At 35.5% G+C, this 19434-nt stretch overlaps 4 protein-coding genes across 4 annotated transcripts; all 4 read right to left on the bottom strand.

Moving 5' to 3' along the window:
• Positions 1–2265: 2265 nt before the first annotated feature.
• On the bottom strand, positions 2266–3787 carry LOC133297473 (UDP-glycosyltransferase 73C3-like). The gene has a single exon (XM_061496634.1). It carries the CDS (start codon positions 3785–3787, stop codon positions 2315–2317), a length of 1473 nt encoding a protein of 490 aa, XP_061352618.1. The 3' UTR covers positions 2266–2314.
• A 3692-nt stretch (positions 3788–7479) lies between these two features.
• LOC133297472 (UDP-glycosyltransferase 73C4-like) lies at positions 7480–9092 on the bottom strand. The gene has a single exon (XM_061496633.1). It carries the CDS (start codon positions 9004–9006, stop codon positions 7513–7515), a length of 1494 nt encoding a protein of 497 aa, XP_061352617.1. The 5' UTR covers positions 9007–9092; the 3' UTR covers positions 7480–7512.
• A 3670-nt stretch (positions 9093–12762) lies between these two features.
• LOC133297475 (UDP-glycosyltransferase 73C4-like) lies at positions 12763–14904 on the bottom strand. Its single transcript, XM_061496636.1, has one exon. It carries the CDS (start codon positions 14464–14466, stop codon positions 12976–12978), a length of 1491 nt encoding a protein of 496 aa, XP_061352620.1. The 5' UTR covers positions 14467–14904; the 3' UTR covers positions 12763–12975.
• Positions 14905–16158: 1254 nt separating this feature from the next.
• On the bottom strand, positions 16159–17863 carry LOC133297471 (UDP-glycosyltransferase 73C2-like). The gene has a single exon (XM_061496631.1). The coding sequence runs from the start codon at positions 17861–17863 to the stop codon at positions 16376–16378; it is 1488 nt and encodes a 495-aa protein (XP_061352615.1). The 3' UTR covers positions 16159–16375.
• Between the last annotated feature and the right edge of the window lie 1571 nt (positions 17864–19434).

The following is a 19434-nucleotide window of genomic DNA, read 5'->3' as shown; positions in this document are numbered from 1 at the left end:
GTAGAAAAATATAAAAAAAAGTTGTTTGGTGGAGAAAAATTTTACTGTGAAAATTAAGTAACTTTATGAAATCAACAGTGCATTAAAAGCCAGATAACCGGTTTTCCGAAAAATCCCACCTTCAAATTGAGTTTCTAAACAGTGCGGATATCTATGTTTCTCATAAATCCAGACAAATTGGATAGATGGGTTTTTGGTGAAAAAACGTTGAAACAAACATGGTGTTTTTAAAAGCCATACTTGAGAAAGATAAATATCCGCTGAAAAGCTCCCAACCAAACACCACCTTAATGTTTTTCTGTACAAGTTAAGAAAAATAAGAATATGCATACCAAAAAAAGAAAAAAAAAAGAATATTATTTTAATATTAAGATTAGAACAATGTTTTTCTCATGTTAGATGAGATAACATTGTCACATGCAAAGACATAATCAGGTGAGCCCTACAACTAAAAAAAAATGATGATTCAAAATTAATAAATGTCTAACATGAGAAAATCTTTTTCAATATGAGAAATTTATTTTCCTTAAAATTAATTATGAAAAATCAATAAATCTTTTGAAGTAGACTGGCCCAAGTCTTTATAGCGCGTTGCGATAAGAGCGAGAGTGATTGTTTGTTTGCAATTCCCGCTCCTGCTGATTCTTAAGTTAGGGTTGTTCAACTTCAAAGTCCCAAGTTGAAATTGTGTGTGCTGCATAAAGCAACAAACATAACAAAACAAAAGAGAGAGAGAGAGAGAAGGTGATCGGACGGTGGGAGTGGAATGGGAAAGATGAAATCTACAGGTGAGGAAGGTGGTTTGGCCCTCTGGTAGTGATGGTATGGACCGTTAATGCTGACAAGTGACAACATTACTCGAATGGAAATATTGTGGAACTTTTTATTTAAATGCTATTATATTAGCTGTTGCATGATAATGACCAAAGAGTTAAATATCTAAAGCAACTGGACCTCAAAGACCCAACTCACGGCTACGATATATTCTTCCACTTATAAAGAAGCCTTTGAGGTGATTATAAGTTGTGAAAGAATGGACCTAGTCCTCTAGATGAGTTGAGATTACATGAACATCTTTAAAGACAACCAAAAAAATAGAAGATTTGTTTGAAGCAGTCAAGTCTTGCCAACCAGACAATCTATACTTGAAGACAACAAATAAATAAGACACGAAAGTCGATACACGAAAGCTGATATACCGACAGGTTAAATCATTGTATTCTACTACACACTACGGAAGGCAAAACCATATTCCTATACATCTTGGCACTCTGATTTCGCAAGTCACCAAACAGGGCAGGGCGGGCTTCTGTGCTGATAGGCCTTTTTTGGCCCAGCCCACGAGACCCAATATCAAAGCTCGTACCAAAAACTTTTTAGAGGGTATCCATGATGAGTCATAAAGTCTCATCATTGAGATTTTTTCTTTATCACATGTTGCCCATTGTACATTGACAATAGGGTAGCATGTCTTGTCACCTTGACAAGACAAGGCTAGTCAGCAGCAAAAGGCATTTTCTCACCCACTCTTGGAGGGATACTTCCTCTCTAAATAGGGGTATCATCTTTTTCTCCGATCAACTCTCGTATCGTTACTCTGTACATTTGTGGAGTCACTCTAGCCACTCACACACACTCTCCCTTGTCAGTATACTTGCTTTGCACAGTGGAAAGCTTCAAGAGGGTCTTGGTCTCTACCATTGTCATAGTGAACCACCCCTAAATTGACATACTTCATCCTTCGTGGGATATATCTATAAACCTCCAACGGTTCAACATGCTTTTCGGGTAACAGTTTCCTACGAGGAATCCAATTGAACACACAAAAACCATGAATGAAGAAGACGTACATATTTGCAGAGAAGTTGAATCTCGTCTTCGAGAAGATGCAAGTTCAAATTTTAGTTATTTTATTTTTTAAAAAAGCAAATTAGTTTGTCATATTTGAAACCAGCTTTGTGGACCGAAATAACACAGAAGTGTAATTCCATTGTATCAATAAAATATGCAGTGAATAAACGATCAAGTCATGTACCTGCAGCCCTGCAGTTATTCCAGTCTATTTGAGAGAGTCCTATAACTTAACACAGTAAGATCTCATGCTTTTTAACCAATGAAAATGTGTGCTAAATCCAAATCAAATTTATCGTGGTTATTAAAACAAAGTAATCCGAAGAAGTGTGCTAAAAGTAAACACGAACGTCTTTGTGTTTGGAAAAATTATGAAGCATCAAAAAGTTACAAAATAAATTATAAGTTACCTGATCTGATCCATCATTTCAAAGACTAACCAACAAATATGCCTAATCATTAATTATGAACTTAGATCCACAATTTGTTGAATGAATAATTTGCAATTTGACGTGGAAGACCCACCATCTTGAACACACTTATGAGCCATTTCTTTTATCTCTCTGGTTCTGTTCCTTCTCTCTTCCCCTTCACCACCTTGGTTCATGAGCTGTTCAATAGCCTTCTTCACATCCTCCTTCTTCACCAATACATTCTCAGCCTTATCTGTCTCCATGTTGTCCACAACAGCTTCATCACCAATTCTCACACCAATCTTCAGTACTTGCACAATGAGCTTCTCATTAAAGAATTGCTCAGCAAACATTGGCCAAGTTATCATTGGGACACCTGCAGAAACTGCTTCAAGTGTGGAATTCCAACCACAATGAGATAAGAACCCACCAGTTGCAGGATGTGATAGTATCTGAACTTGTGGTGCCCATCCTCTAATTATAACACCTCTTCCTTTATTCCTCTCTACGAAGTTCTCTTCTGCTAACCATTTCTCTAACTCCATAGAACAGTCATTTTTTCCAATCACCCAAATGAATGGATAGTTTGATTCTTCCAATCCCAAAGCAAGTTCCTTTAGTTGTGAAGACTGAAGGCGAGACAGACTTCCAAAACACACATAGATGACAGAACAAGGCTTGTTGGAACTAAGAAAATTGAGACATTCAGACTCATCCATAGAGGCCTTATTATTATTATCTCTCTCAAACTTGTCCAAGATTAACTTGTCATATAAAGAAAGAGGTCCTATACACCAAACCTTTCTTGACACTTTCTCATATCCTCTCACGTACATCTTCTCTAGTTCCTCAAAAGTATTCACCAATATCCCTTGTGCTGAAAGTTCAGCCGCTTCGAATTGTTCAATAGCGTGTTTCCAAGCCTCAGAGTCATGCATCATTCCTTCAGGTAACTGTGACTTGGTGAACTCAATAGTGTCAGGCATGTCCGGTACCACAAACGGCTTTGACATTGAGGTGACATTCTCATGAACCTTGGAACGGTTAATGTTGTGTGAGCACAAGAGGGTGAAGCAAGAGATTCCGTGGAACACAACCCTTGGTATCTTAAACTTGGATGCAACAATTGATGTCCAAGGAAGGCATATATCTGAAACAATGCAGCTTGGTACTGTTTCCAACTCTGATAGCCATTTCTCAAGTGGTTCCTTTAGCATATTGCTAGCAGCGAAAAACATGGGTTGGTATTCAGGGGAAGGAAGTGCATCCATATTTTCACATCCTTCTGGCAACCCTGCTTTAAGGCAAGGAAAGGGTAGCAAATGAAACTGGATTTTGAAGTTTGAGGCCTTTGCTTGATCAATAACTGTGTTGAACCTTGCTGCATTAAGGGGTGTAAGGACAATGGTGACTGTGACACCATTGGCTGCAAGTAACTTGGCCATCTGTGTGAAGGGGATGAGATGGCTTTGTGACATGAAGGGAACAAGAAGAAAGTGTAGTTTGTGATTTTGGGAAGCCATTGGAGTAGAACCTTTCCTTCTGCGATAATGTTGATAAGGGTGAGCGAATTACAAGAGGCATGGAAGGTGCAGTTGTGAATTGTCACACTCAAGATATTGGAAGTTGCATTAAATCTGAAAACAGATAGATACCGCGGATAATATCAAATCTTGATAAACGGAAAAATAATAAAATGCCAAAAAGAAAGGAATAGATGATGGCAATCTTTCTTTTTTTCTCTGAAATCTTGGAGTGTTTCAACTACCCTCATTCGTATCAAGCTGGAAACTGTTCGTTTTATACAAATTCTGAATATTGTTAGTTTTCTATTTAAAAATCAAAAAGTTGTAATATATATTAAGGTATGGGAAACTAAAAAGAAACAGAGAGAGAGAGAGAGAAATTCAATGCGGTAACTGTAACAAAAAAAAAAAAAAAATCATTTCAAATATATATCCACAAAATAATAACCCAAATTTGACCCATAGTTTCTTCTTCTTTTAAATAATTAATTATTAGTTCGCAATAAATGATAACTATTGATTGACGAAAATCAATGATTAAGATATGATTGTAAGAAGTTGTAAACAAAATTAAATTGTAAGTATAATCTTCGTCAATTCCTAATATTGTTAGTTTCATGTTTATTTGAATGTTTTAAATTGTAAGTAATGTAATATTGATGTCGCACCCGTCTCGATTAAATATCATAAAAAATGGTTTATATTTTAGAGTTTAGGTTCGCGAGTAATTATTAGTGGAAAATGTGTTAGCCCCAGGTATCACTTATTGTAAGAATAATTAACTATTAAACTAGTGTTATATTTAAAATTTATTAAATTAGTTCTTTTTTATTGAAAAATTTAGGAAAAAGTATTTATCATTTAAAAAATATAAATTTATATCATTTTAAGTGGAAAAAAAATATGATCACTTGACTTAAAAAGACATAAAATTATATTTTTTAAAATTATGACTTATATTTTTCCCTATTTAAAATTCACAAGTATCATTTTGTTTAAAACAGTCAAATTTCAAAATCCAACTAAAATATAGAATTTTGGAGAGAATAGAGGGATCGGTTAGCTAAACTCTTCTCGTTACTCTTGAGATCGGATCTCGCCAAGTGTATTATTGACTTGGTCTAATCCTTCATACAAAAATTATATATATTTATATATATATATATATATATATAGGAGCAGGGTATTCTTACACTGGTGTAAGAGTTAGAAGTCTTACACTCAATCTTGACCATTGATCCACTTGTATCGAATGACTCGCATTACTAAAAAATTTGAGCCCTTAGATATAAATGGGATCAGTGGACAAGATTAAGAGTGTAACTTATACTGGTGTAAAATGATCGTAACCCATATATATATATATATATATATATATATATATATATATATATATATATATAGGGAGAGGTTATATTTACAACCTATTTTTCTTTACAACCTCTTACAACTAATATCTTAACCGTTGATTTCCGTCAATCAACGGTGTATTGATAGCATTATGGAGTCATGCCCTTATGTTGGCAAAAGCACCGTTTGGGCAAAAAAGTTATTCAATTAAAATTAATTGGATAAATTTTTTCAAACTAACGTAGTCAAAACGTACACTGAATTAATCAACACGGAATCAGTCTTGCACCTGATCAGTAAGTGACATCTTGCCAGGTCAGTCCTACACCTACAAGGTACCTCTTGCTAGGTTAGTCCCATACTTACAAGGTACCTTTTGCCATGTTAATCCGACATGTCAGTCACATACCTACAAGATAGGCCAGGTAATCTCGCACCTATAAGATATGGCACTAGTGTGCACCAATTCCATGGAAATTTCTAAAATACTCCCGTAATAAGTGCATTCCACCAATAGGATGATTACACATATGCATTGAAGAGAATTTTTTTTAATTTTAATATTATAATTATGCACTTCTGAAATTACATAATTATAATATACCCACAAGATACCTCTTGCCATGTTTCTAGTGCATCTACAAGGTAAGACACTAGGGTGCATCAATTCCATGAAAATTTCTAGAATACTCTTGTAGTAGGTGCATTTCACCAATAGGATAATTACACATCGGTTGACATATATATTAGAAAGAAAAAAAGAAATTTTATTTTATTATTATAACTATATACTTTCGAAATACATATTATTCGGAATCGATGGTTGGTGCGACTGTGATGCTATCCAATTCCATACGTTTTTTCTCTCCTAATAAGCCATCATACTCCCTACATCCCTCGTGCACGAGAGCATTTTTTAAACTCGGAAATCACTATTGATTGAGTGATCCCTTTGTAAAAATAGAGAGGAAAAAAAAAAAAAAAAACAGAGACAAAAGGAGAAATATATTCTGGATCGTAGGTGATTTTTCCTGCTCTAGATATAGGTGTGAAGAATGTAGTAGACATATTCTCTCTCTTTTTTTTTTGTATAAAGATAGACATATTCTCTTTAGCACAAAGGTAAAAGCAATCTTTTTGATAATCTATTTGAGCTATTAAATTCTTCAGTTCATAATTATGAAAATTTTCCGAAAGAGTTAACGAATGATCTAACAAACGTAAGATACATGTCATATTGAAAACTTATTATAAGTTTATAACGGTAGCACTGGAAAATATTTTCTTGTACAAGCAGTCAACATATGACAAAAGAAGAGGAGCAGCTACAACTTTTTATTACCCTATAGTTTGATAGTACATGTAATCAAAATTACTTTGACTGCATTTATGGATGGGAGGGGAGTATGGTGAAAGAAAACATATGGAATTGATGCGACACTAATCGCGTACCTTTTAACACTGGACTGCCTTAGTCATATTACTTTTAGGGAAAAATCTTTAATACATCTGATGTATGGTGCATTTGCACAAAAGAAGAAAGTTTTTAGAAATTTATATGAAAATAAAAATAAAGGAAAGAAGTAGAATGGAAAGGAATTTTCCAAAATTGGAAAAAATGAGTACCCAGTAGAATACTATGGATGTATTGAAGTTTCTCTCTCCTTTTAGGGAGACCGACCATTTTGTCACATCTCGGAAAAGAATTTATTAGACTTCACGTCAACAGTAAAAAAATTTAAAATGCACACATCATATTTCGCTACACTGTGTAGTGAAATATGTTTGCATATAATTCGCTACACAGTGTAGCGAAATATGCCTTGTCAGCCTGCACAGTCAGCAAAAATAACACGTGTCAACCATACAGAAATTCGCTACACTGTGTAACGAATTATGCTTGAATTTTGTCTACTTGACACGTGTCGTTTTTGCTAACCGTGAAGGCTAATAATGCATATTTTGTTACGCAGTGTAGCAAAATATGTCTCGTAATATTTTAAAAAAATTATTGTTAACTTAAATAAATTTTTTTGCGAAAGATAACAAAATAATCACTCTTCTTAACTTTTAGATGCACAACTGACATGGTAGGTTGGCAAAAGGTAACGTACTAATTAGGTGTGGAAATGGTTGTATTGATTTAATATGCATTTGAGTATATTAATTTAAGAAAAAAGTATCCAATCATCTTTATGGGCAATTCTATTTTTTTTGCCCCTCTTTGTTTGTAATAAATAAAAATTTCAAAAGGATAAGAAGAAGGGCATAAAGATAAATGTCTCCAATTCCCCTCAAAAGTCGTGCTTGCTTACTTGCATAAAGATAAATAAATGCTTAGCACAAAACATCACTATTCATTGGTCTCACTTTTATGGTTTTGCCCTCTGGTTTAACCTATTGACATTTATTATGTCTTCAATTAGTAGTGACATGTTGTGATAAGAAGATCCACCCTCTTCTATCGCTTTCCTTGCCATATCTGCGTACTTTCTTGCTCTTTCCCTTATCTTCTCATTTTCATTTCCTTCACCCATTACGTTCTCAATAGAGTCTTTAACATTTTCCCTCTTGACCTGAACACAAGACTTCTCTTCCTCTCCTAAGCGCACAACAGTTTCAGATCCCACACTCACCCCAATTTCCAACAATTGTACAACAACCTTCTCATTATAAAACTGCTCCGCAAAGAGAGGAAATGTAACCAAGGGCACTCCAGCACAAACCCCTTCAAGTGTGGAATTCCATCCACAATGTGTCAAGAATGCTCCTATTGCTTTGTGTGATAATATCAAAACTTGTGGGGCCCAACCATGTATCAAAAGTCCTCTCCCTTTAACCCTCTCCTCAAACCCATCTTCCAATAGCCACTTCTCCATTTCCTCTCTTTTATATGCACCTCTTAGCACCCAAATGAATGGCCTTTTTGTCGCTTCCAATCCTAGACCCACCTCTATCAACTGCTCAGGTGTTGCACGGTTTAGGCTACCAAGGCACACGTAAATCACAGAGCTTGAAGGCCATGAATCAAGCCACTTCATATACTTGCTTTCATCGTTTGAGTTTCTCTTTTTACCTCTCTCAGCTTTGTCCAATTCGTCCTTGTTGGACAGTGACACAGGACCAACACACCATACCTTTTTGCCCGTGACCCTTCTATACTCTTTAACATATTCTTCTTCCAACTCTTCGAAACTATTAACCACCAAACCATATGATTTTTCTGCAGCTACTCTCACTGCCTCACGAAAAGAATTCAAATTTTTTTGTGTGCCAGGATTGAATCTACCGGGGAGCTGAGATTTTCGAAATTCAATTCTATGGGGCATTCCTGGGACAAGAAATTCCTCTTCATCATCAGAGATAATAGCATCATAGACCTTAAGTAAATTGTGATTGCATAGGAGATGGAAACAATTAGTCCCATCAAACATTATTCTTGGAATTTGTAACGTGTTGGCAATATCAACTGTACATGTGATATGGTTGTCACATATTATGCAGCTTGGAGTGGGTATTAGCTTTTGGAATAGCTCTTCTAGTGGCTGCTTCAACAAGCACAAAGCGATGTAAAAGTTCTCCAATAGATCCATTGAAGGCAGAGTGTCTACGCTCTCACACCCTTCTGGTATTCCAGCCTCTGTGTTTGGAAATTGAACAAGTTGAATTTGGATGGGTGACCCTGATTGGATCTCTCTTTCTATGCTGGCTTGGAATTGGTTGGAATTGAGGGGTGTGGTGACTATGGTAACTTTCAAATTGCGTCGTGCAAACAACTTGGCCATGTCTACCATAGGAAGAAGATGACCTGGGGACATTAAGGGGATGAATACAAAGTGGGGTTGGCATAGAGGTGTTGAATCCATCGTAAGTTTCTGTGTTATAGTGAATAGATTATGAAATTACTGCTCTTTTTCTGGGGACACAGAAAAATGGACTAGAGAAGACAATTCAATGAGTATTGCAATTTTCAAATTTAGGCTTCTGCCTCCTCTTTTATGCAGATTAAAAGGTTGTATAGTCTTATCAACTATTTATGTTCGTTCTGACTTCGTACTATGTCCTGCCCAAGTGACGTAAGAGCTAACGTTTTTATAAATCAAGATAAGGAAAAACGGCCATTTTATGTATGCGGTGCACGCCTCTTTAACTGGGTCGCATCATCTCGGATCCGTTTGGATGAACCTCGAAAAAAAAAAGACTTTTTATGTTTATTTAATAATTTTTAGAAGAGTTTTTTTATAAAAGTTAAAAGTATTTAAATTTTATTTAAAAAAAAGTATTTAAATTTTTTAAAAGATATTTTATTTTTGAAAAAAAAATATTACCTTTTGATTTATGTTTTCTGTAAATCTAAAATTTCTAACTTTAAAAAAAATTAAATTTTTAACTTTTTTTTATAATTTTTATTTTTTTAAACCAGACATCCAAAAAATTTAAAAATGAGAAGAATTTTTTTTTATGAAAAAAAAAAATTTAGAGAAAAAAAAACACATCCAAACATGCCTTAACTAAGGTTTAGAGTGAGAGGTAAGATAAGTGGGATTTTTTTTTTAACACAATTCATATGGCAACTCCTGCTCCTCCCCACTTGATCTAGTTGTTTGGTGTTGAATCAATAACATTTTAACCTATTTTAAATATGGAAAAATTATTTCTGCAGTTACTGCAGATAAGTTATTTGTATTTATTCTCAAATGACGTCGCTGTGGTATTGGAATCTTAAAAAATTATAAATATAAAGACTATTATAACCTGAAATAAATTAAAATTATAAAAACACTATGATTTCTTCCCCAAAATGACGTCATATTGGACTTCCTGCAGTAACTGCAGAAAAAACGAACCCTTTAAATATAATTAGAATGATAGTTCAATTGATGTCAGAGAATTTAGAAAGTGTAGGTGAGAGTATATGCCTATTTTGGGAGAGGTTTAAAATCTTAATACCAGGACCCGTCCTGAATTGGATTAATCGCAGAGCGATGAACCAATTAAAATATTTTCAAATATATATATATATATATATATATATCTATATATATATATAGGGTCAGGATCATTTTACACCAGAGTAAGTCACACTCTCAATCTTGTCCATTGATCCCACTTATATCTAAGGGTTCTAATTTTTTAGTAATGTGAGTCATTGGATACAAGTGGATCAATGGTCAAGATTGAATGTAAGACTTCTAACCCTAAACTATATTATTGTTTAGTTATACTTTTGTATTTCAAAAATAAATAAATTTACAAAGCCAATATATACAAAATTGCTATTTGCACAATAATTATGAAACTAATTTTAGGATTTTAAAAAAACCGAAAACCGATCCAATCCAAACCGAAAAAAATTGGATTGAATCGGAACAGATTTGAAAAAAAATCCAAACTGAATGGATGATTACATGATCAAACCAAAGGGATTGGATCAAACGATTTTTGCTTCCAAAACCGATCCAATCCAGATCGCAAACACCCCTACATGCAACAAACAAATACTTGCCATATATATACTTGAAAGCATCAAATGCAAGAAATCATAATCATACAAAGAATGAAAGCATTAAATGTTGGGAATCATAACCATACATCTGTCATTATTGTATGTAAAGCGGCTAGGGTTGGCAAAACGGGCCAACCCGGCTAGACCCGGCCCAACCCGCATTCAACCCGAAAAAACGGGTCGGGTTAGGGTTGGCCCGAAAAGAGAAACGAGCCAGAAAACCCAACCCAGCTCGACCCGAGCCGGGTTAGGGTTGGCTCGATAATCAGCTCGCGGGTTGGCTCGGGAAAAAGTTCGCGGGTTGGCTAAAAAAAAGCTCGCGGGTTAGCTCGAAATAATGCCAACGGGTTGGCTCGCGGGTTAGTTAGCTCGACATATTGCCAATGGGTTAGCTCAAGGGTTGGCTCGAAAAATTTGGTTGCTGTGGAGCTAGTTTTATTTGTTCTTCAACACTTCACAATAATATCAACACTGTCAATAAATGAATGATATGATTGCTTAATATTTAATTAAAATATGAGTTTCGAGAAAATGTCATGGCTATGTAGTAGGAAATTTCAAGACAGTATTATATAGTAATTAATCACATTAAAATAATTAACCATTTCTACATAAAATCAAAAGATAAATATATAGACAATTCCTCAAGTACTTTTAAAAAGATAAATAATGGGACAGTCACCATCCACCGCCGTGCCTCCTTGGTCGAAAATTAATCGCCACCATATCTCTCTGTTACATTTAACCAACGATGCTGATCGATACTACACCGTCGACCTCCCTGACGATTGCTTGGCCGGGATCTTTCATTTCCTAAGCTCTGTCGATCGGAAACGCTGCTCCCTCGTCTGCCGGCGGTGGTTCCGGATCGACTGCCAAAGCCGCCATCGGCTTTCCTTGAACGCTCAAGCGGATTTGGTGGACTTCGTTCCTTCGCTTTCAACATAGCTAGTCTTATTCAACACTATGCGCCACTTTTGTAACTTCTTGAAACCTTTTTGAGTAACCCCATTGGCAACACCAGAAGCAACCTTGGAAGAGAAGTGAATGAGCGACTGAGATGAAATGAATTTTTTTGACAAAAATGCAGTTGAGATGAAATGAGCAACAGAGATGCGTATGGAAATTTTTTAGTTTTGATATTATTTTTTTTAAATAAAAAAATACCCAACCCACGAGCTGGCCCGTTTGACCTGCGGGCTGGCTCGATTGGGTCCGGGTTGTATCGAGTCGGGTTGAATTGGGTTGGCAGCTCATTTAGGCCAACCCAACCCGACTCATTTATGACGGGTTGCGAGCCAACCCGACGGGTTGGCTCGTTTTTGCCAATCCTAGAAGCGGCTACATAAATGATTTTACCATATATATATATATAGGCTTTAACGTTTCTAAAGCGAATGTGTATATATATATATATATCTACATTCGCTCCCAAAACGACGTCGTTTTGGGTTAAAAAATTATAATGAAAAAGGCAATTATAACCCTGAAATAAATTATAATTACATAAATATGTTGATTTCGTTTCAAAACAACGTCGTTTTAGGCTCAATGTAGATAAGTTATCTACATTGACTGTAGAAAAAGCGAAGTCATATATATATGGGGTAAATATTTTTACAACCACTTTAGATAAAGTTATCTACAGCTACCCAAATACTACGTCGTTTTGATTAATGGAGGGTATTTATGTAATTTTAGGTGAATTAATAATAAGTGTTTCCATAATTTTGTTTATTTTTTTATCATATACATTTTACTGAAACACCCTTCATTAGTTCACATAAAATTACAATACATCTTTCATTAATTAAAACGACGTAATTTTTGAATAGTTGTAGATAATTTTATCTAAAGTGACTGTAAAAATATTTATATATATATATATATATATATATATATATATATATATATATATATGATGTGGACTAATGTTATAATTTGAATTCCTGGAAGCAGATATCAATTTGTAATTGACTACTGAATAGAAAAAGGACATGTAACTCCATTTGTATCCATTATTTTGTTTCTAAATAATTGTAGCATGCCTGTTTAACCTATGAGAAGCGTTCACATGTGATACAACTGAATGCCAAAACCAAGCCAAAACTCCCTGACTGTCCAAACATTACACGATGCTTTAATCCCTAATATCAAAATGACATATCATGTATGCTAATCAAATTACATCCTGCTAGTGACATTTGAGTTCTAATAGAGATTCAACAATCTACGGATATACAGAGACTTACGACTAGGGTATGGCAAATTATATAAAAGTATTCCCTGCAGGTGTAATTGGATCTGTGAAAGCGTTTCAGACTCTCAGTTATGGTTTTGCTATGTGGTTTATCCTATTGACATTTATTATGTCTTCAATTAGTAGTGACATGTTGTGATAAGAAGATCCACCCTCTTCTATTGCTTTCCTTGCCATATCCGCGTATTTTCTTGCTCTTTCCCTTATCTTCTCATTTTCATTTTCGTCACCCATTACCTTCTCAATAGAATCTTTAACATTTTCCCTCCAGACCTGAACACAAGACTTCTCTTCCTCTCCAAAGTGCACAACAGTTTCAGATCCCACACTCACCCCAATTTCCAACAATTGTACAACAACCTTCTCATTATAAAACTGCTCACCGAAGAGAGGAAATGCAATCAAGGGCACTCCAGCACAAATCCCTTCAAGTGTGGAATTCCATCCGCAATGTGTCAAGAATGCTCCTATTGCTTTGTGTGATAATATCAACACTTGTGGGGCCCAACCATGGATCAAAAGTCCTCTCCCTTTAACCCTCTCCTCAAACCCATCTTCCAATAGCCACTTCTCCATTTCCTCTCTTTTATATGCACCTCTCAGCACCCAAATGAATGGCCTTTTTGTTGCTTCCAATCCTAGACCCACCTCTATCAACTGCTCAGGTGTTGCACGGTTTAGGCTACCAAGGCACACGTAAATCACAGAGGTTGAAGGACATGAATCAAGCCACTTCATATACTTGCTTTCATCATTGGAGTTTCTCTTTTTACCTCTCTCAGCTTTGTCCAATTCGTCCTTATTGGACAGTGACACAGGACCAACACACCATACCTTTTTGCCCGTGACCCTTTTATACTCTTTAACGTATTCTTCTTCCAACTCTTCGAAACTATTAACCACCAACCCATATGATTTTTCTGCAGCTACTCTCACTGCCTCACGAAAAGAATTCAACTTTATGTGAGTGCCAGGATTGAATATCCCGGGGAGCTGAGATTTTCGCAATTCGATTCTATGGGGCATTCCTGGGACAAGAAATTTCTCTTCATCAGAGATAATAGCATCATCGACTTCGTGTAAATTGTGATTACAGAGGAGATTGAAAAAATTAGTCCCATCAAATACTATTCTTGGAATTTGTAACTTGTTGGCAATATCAACTGCACATGTGATGCTTTTGTCAGATATTATGCAGCTTGGAGTGGGTGTTATCTTTTGGAAAAGCTCTTCTAGTGGCTGCTGCAACATGCATAAGGCGATGTTAAAGTTCTCCACTAGATCTATTGAAGGCAGAGTGTCGAAACTCTCACACCCTTCTGGTATTCCAGCCTCTTTGTTTGGAAATTGAATAAGTTGAATTTGGATGGGTGAACCAGATTGAATCTCTCTTTCTATGCTGCCTCGGAATTGGATGGAATTGAGGGGTGTGGTGACTATGGTCACTTTCAAATTGCGTCGTGCGAATAACTTTGCCATGTCTACCATGGGAAGGAGATGACCTGGGGTCATTAAGGGGATGAATACAAAGTGGGGTTGGCATAGAGGTGTTGAATCCATTGTAAGTTTCTGAGTTATTGGGAATAGACAAGGAAATTACTCTCGTTTTTGGGAAACAGAAAAAGGGACTGGAGAAAGACAAATGAGTATTGCAATTTTCAAATTTAGGCTTCTGTTGTTGTCTCTTTTATGCAGATTAAGAGAGCATATTTAGTACTCGTAGAACACAGAATATTCAGGGGGGACGGAGGAGTGAAAGATAGAGAAAAAGGTAAGAAGAGAGGAGAGAGATTATTTTTTTTTTCAATCACGTGTTAATTTTTCAATTGAAGGATGACAGTGTTGATCCGGTGCATTTTTTCGAAGATTAAAGGGTTGTATAGTCTTATAGAGTGTTTATGTTCATTTCCGACTTCCTTTATTTCCAATCCGAGTGACGTAAGAGCTAACGTTTTTACAAAACTTGATAAGAAAAAAGGGTCATTTTATGTTAGCGGTGCACGTCTCTTTAGTTGAACCACATGATCCTTGCGAAAAAATTTCAATACTACGAGGTGTTTGGTATGAATATTTGGTATAGAATGATGGAAAAATAGGTTGAAAAATAATTAATTATCATGTTTAGTATCGGTATTATGAAAAAAATTCCACCAAATATTTTTTCTGATACTTTCCTTTTCAACTACATAGAGACAAATAATTATCCTACTATTCTTTGATATTTTTTTTGCCTGTCTTGGATTGTGAATAAAATATGGTGAGTCAAAAACATCATTCTGATTTATGACCGCATGTGTTCAATAGATTTACCACATAAGCACGCCATCGTTACTTTCGCGTTCTTGGTCTTCGTCTGCGACAAGGTCGGTTGTGTGACTGGTAGGTGGGTGGTAGGTCTCTCAAACTGTGGGTTCTCACTACATCTTGGTTTGCTCCACAGAGTCTCAAAAAAATGGGTGGTAGGTCTGTCAAACTGTGAGTTCTCACTATATCTTGGTTTGCTCCACAGAGTCTCAAAAAAATGAACGTTTCAATATGAATCACTTTTCATATTCAAAAAATTAAAGCTATTATGATATTTTTATTCACATTTTCATCAATATTTTATCATTAACCAAATATATCATTTGTAAAATGAACCCAACTTTTTCGGCAAAATTTTAGCCAATCACACGTTTTTTCATAACTTAACTGGGCTAGAAAAATTCCTACAAAATCCCCGATTATTTTTTTTTTGATAAAAAAAATATATCTACCAAACATCCCGATTGGACCAATAGGAATTTGACACGTCAATTTTTGTTGTATTAGAAAAAAGAAGGAGTTATTTTTAGACTATATTTTACCTATAACACATAGTATAAAATACACTTTTGCACCTAATTTTCAATACCACTTCGTTCCCCAAAAGCATTCCACTAACTGAGGCTGGGACTGAGAGTTAAGATAAGGAGGGAACATCTGGTTCAAATATAATTAGGAATTAGGATGATGACTAATGCTACAATTTGAATTCCTAGAAGCACATATTAATTTATAATTGACTAGGGAATAGAAACAGGACATGTCTGTTCGACCTATGAGAAGCGTTCACATGTGATACAACTGAATGGCAAAACCAAGCCAGAACTCTTTGGCAGTCCAAACCATTACACGATGCTTTAAAATCAAAATGACATTTCCTGTGTGCTAATCAAATTACATCCTGCTGAAGACATTTGAGTTTTATTAGAGATTCAACAGTCTGCGGAAATACTGAGACTCAAGACTAGGGTATGGCAAATTATATATACTGTACTAGCGAAACAAAACTATTCTATTCACTACAAATATAGTACTGACTTAACGCAATTTTTAAACAAATTTGAAATAGTTAAGGAGAAACTATGGCCTTTCTTATATAGGATAATGAGAAGATATGCTTGCAAACAATAGTAGAACATTAAAAAGATAGATAATTTGAGAAAAACTACATGGTGAGGCCTTTTACTTTAAATTGGTTTTTTTGCTCGATATCTTGTATTATTAAGGTCATGTTAGTATGAGAAGATCCCCCTTTTTCTACAGCTTTGTCAGCCATCTCTGCAAGCTCAGTAATCCTTTTTCTTCTTTCTTCACTTTCGCTCGTCTCATCCATTAACTTTTCTATTGCCCTTTCAACATCTTCCTTCTTCACCACCACACCAGCTTCCTCTTCCTTGCCCCACTTAAGAGACTTCTCCACACCAATCTTCACTCCAACTTTTAATATCTGCACAATTAAATTTTCATTCAAAAATTGGTCCCCAAATAGTGGCCATGTAACCATTGGCACACCAGCACATATTGCTTCCAAGGTAGAGTTCCATCCACAGTGTGTTATGAACCCTCCAATTGCAGGGTGTGATAATATTAGTAACTGAGGAGCCCAACCCCGAATTACAAGGCTTCGAGCTATGGTTCTTTCCTCAAATCCATCTTCCTTGATCCACTTTTCCAATGCTTCTAACTGACTTCCTTCCCTGATAACCCAAATGAAGGGTCTTTTTGATCCTTCTAAGGCTAAACCAAGCTCTATCAACTGTGATGGTGTTAAATTGCACAGGCTTCCAAGGCATGCATAGATTACAGTCCTTGGCTTCTGACAATCAAGCCACTTTAGGTGTTGGCACTCATCAATTGAGGCCTTGTTACCTCTTTGAGCCTTATCCAAGTGATCCTTATTACTAAGTGATACTGGCCCAATACACCACACTCTATCATTCCTGACCTTGTTGTAATCCCTTGCATATGCTGGCTCCAACTCTTCAAAAGAATTCATGATTACCCCATAAGTATCCTTTTCAGCTTCAATCATTTCTTGATGAAGCTGTTTCCAGCTTTCATCTGTTGATGTTCCTGTCTGATCTAAGGTCATTTCAATTTTGTCAGGTATACCAGGCAGAACAAAATACTCCGAATCAGTATTTATGCTCTCCATGACATTATATTTTCTTACATTATACATACACAAGAGACAGAAACAACTTACTCCACCAAAAGAAATCCTGGGAATATTGAATTTCCTAGCGATGTGGATTGTATATGGCAAACACATATCAGAGATTATGCAGCTTGGTGGTGGTGTTAACTCTTCAAATAGTTTTTCCACTGGTTGCTGAAGAAAATTTGTTGCATTGAAGAAACTCGTGCTCATGCCAAGTGAAGGTAGCATATCCATATTCTCACATCCTTCTGGTAACTCAGCGTCTTTACTTGGAAACTGAAGTTGAAATAATCTAATATGAAACCCAGACTCAACATAACGAGCAAAGATTGATGTGAAACGAGCTGCATTTTGTGGTGTTGTGACTACTGTCACGATAACATTGCGCTGTGCCAATACTTTTGCAATGTCCATCATTGGTATCATGTGGCCTTGGGCCATGAATGGAAACAACACGAAGTGGAGCTGCTGTGCCAGTGCTTGGGAAGCCATTCCTTTTGTGGGTTGATAAGGTATAACGAATTCACTTCAACTCTCTTTATGTGTAAGACATTTATTTATATGCACCCTACTTGGCTTTATTGGTGATGTAAGCGCCTACATAAGCACTTTTGATTTATTCGAGTCTGAGTCCATGTTTTGTCCCCTTCTGTCTGTTCGATTCTTCATAATACTTCGATTAAATCATCTTTATCTTATCTTCTTCGCAAGCATGACCAAGTTGCCAAGGGAATAATGACATTGACAATAAATACATCAATTAGAAAACAGTATATTCTTGCGTATCAATTTGTCCCTTTCTCTATCACAAATCGGCCGTGGGAGCCACAATTAGAATGAGAATAATGTCTAGTTGTACCATGTAAATCACTACACATTTGTTTGGAGAAAAATTAGCAAACTCATTGGAGCAAAAATTAATGCATGCTCCAAACAGATTTTTACTTTTGATTTTAAGTTCCTATGTTTAGAATTTAAGTGTGGAATGTCTACAATCAATGATGGAGATTTTTTGGAACCTTAGTCTATTCCAAAAAGTTATAAGGCAATATATATAGTGAAGGATTCAATTTAAATTAAATGTTGTAACCTTAGCCTAAATCAAATATAAATGTCAGGAAAGACGTGGACCCGGTGTGGAAGCTCTCTGATTATGTGTGGTTACTATTGGCTTTGGTAGTAGGGTGTATGGGATATTTATTTCTTCTTGGTCTGGGTTGTCCTGGCTTCTTCTTCTTCTTTTCTTTTTTTTTCTTTTTTTGGCGGTCTTGTCAATGGCTCCGCCACCACTGCACATAAAAGCAATCTCTATTGGTTAACAATTTCATGATATGATAATAGGAACAAGGAATAACTTGTGCAGCTAAAATATATTAAAGAAATGAAGTGAAAATATATAGTGCCTTAAGTTTTCTCTTTTTTATGCAACAAGATATTCTTACACTGGTGTAACAGTTAAAAGTTTTACATTCAATCTTAACTATTGACCTACTTGTATCCAATGGCTCACGTTACAAAAAAAATTTGAGCCCTTAGATACAAGTAGAATCAGTGTACAAGATTAAGAGTGTAACTTACACTGGTGTAAAATCATCATTTCCAATTTCAGTTAGATGTTCTCTATTATCTTCTTCTTATGAAACAAAAGTCCATTGAAAGAAAGAACAATGAAGAAGGAAGAGACTTGATTATCATATCAGAAAAATACACTGAAAGATAGTCACATCAGAGGGTCTTTGTGTACATATACATTGGAGATGCTGATTATAATAGCCCAACTTAATTAATTAGTAAATTTAGTGTAATTAATTAATTAAACATGTTTTGGTGAGTGAAATTAAGTATAAGGCTTAATTAAATGAATCTGAGTCACTTTGGAGTTAAAAAGTGTACTCAGTGAAAATTAAGGGGTATAAATGGGTACTGGTGAAAGTACCCAAATTATAAAAATAAAAATAGTAACATCCTAGAATAATATTCCAGACTTTTGGGTAAAGTTTGGTAATTATTGGAGTTGAATAGATAGACGAACCAATACCCGCTTAAAGCCACTTAACATATGT

Source organism: Gastrolobium bilobum, unplaced genomic scaffold, assembly GCF_033153095.1.
Source record: "Gastrolobium bilobum isolate Gb01-03AN ecotype WA unplaced genomic scaffold, APGP_CSIRO_Gbil_v1 utg31179, whole genome shotgun sequence".
Lineage (NCBI taxonomy): Eukaryota > Viridiplantae > Streptophyta > Magnoliopsida > Fabales > Fabaceae > Gastrolobium > Gastrolobium bilobum.
This window is presented reverse-complemented; position numbering and strand designations above follow the sequence as displayed.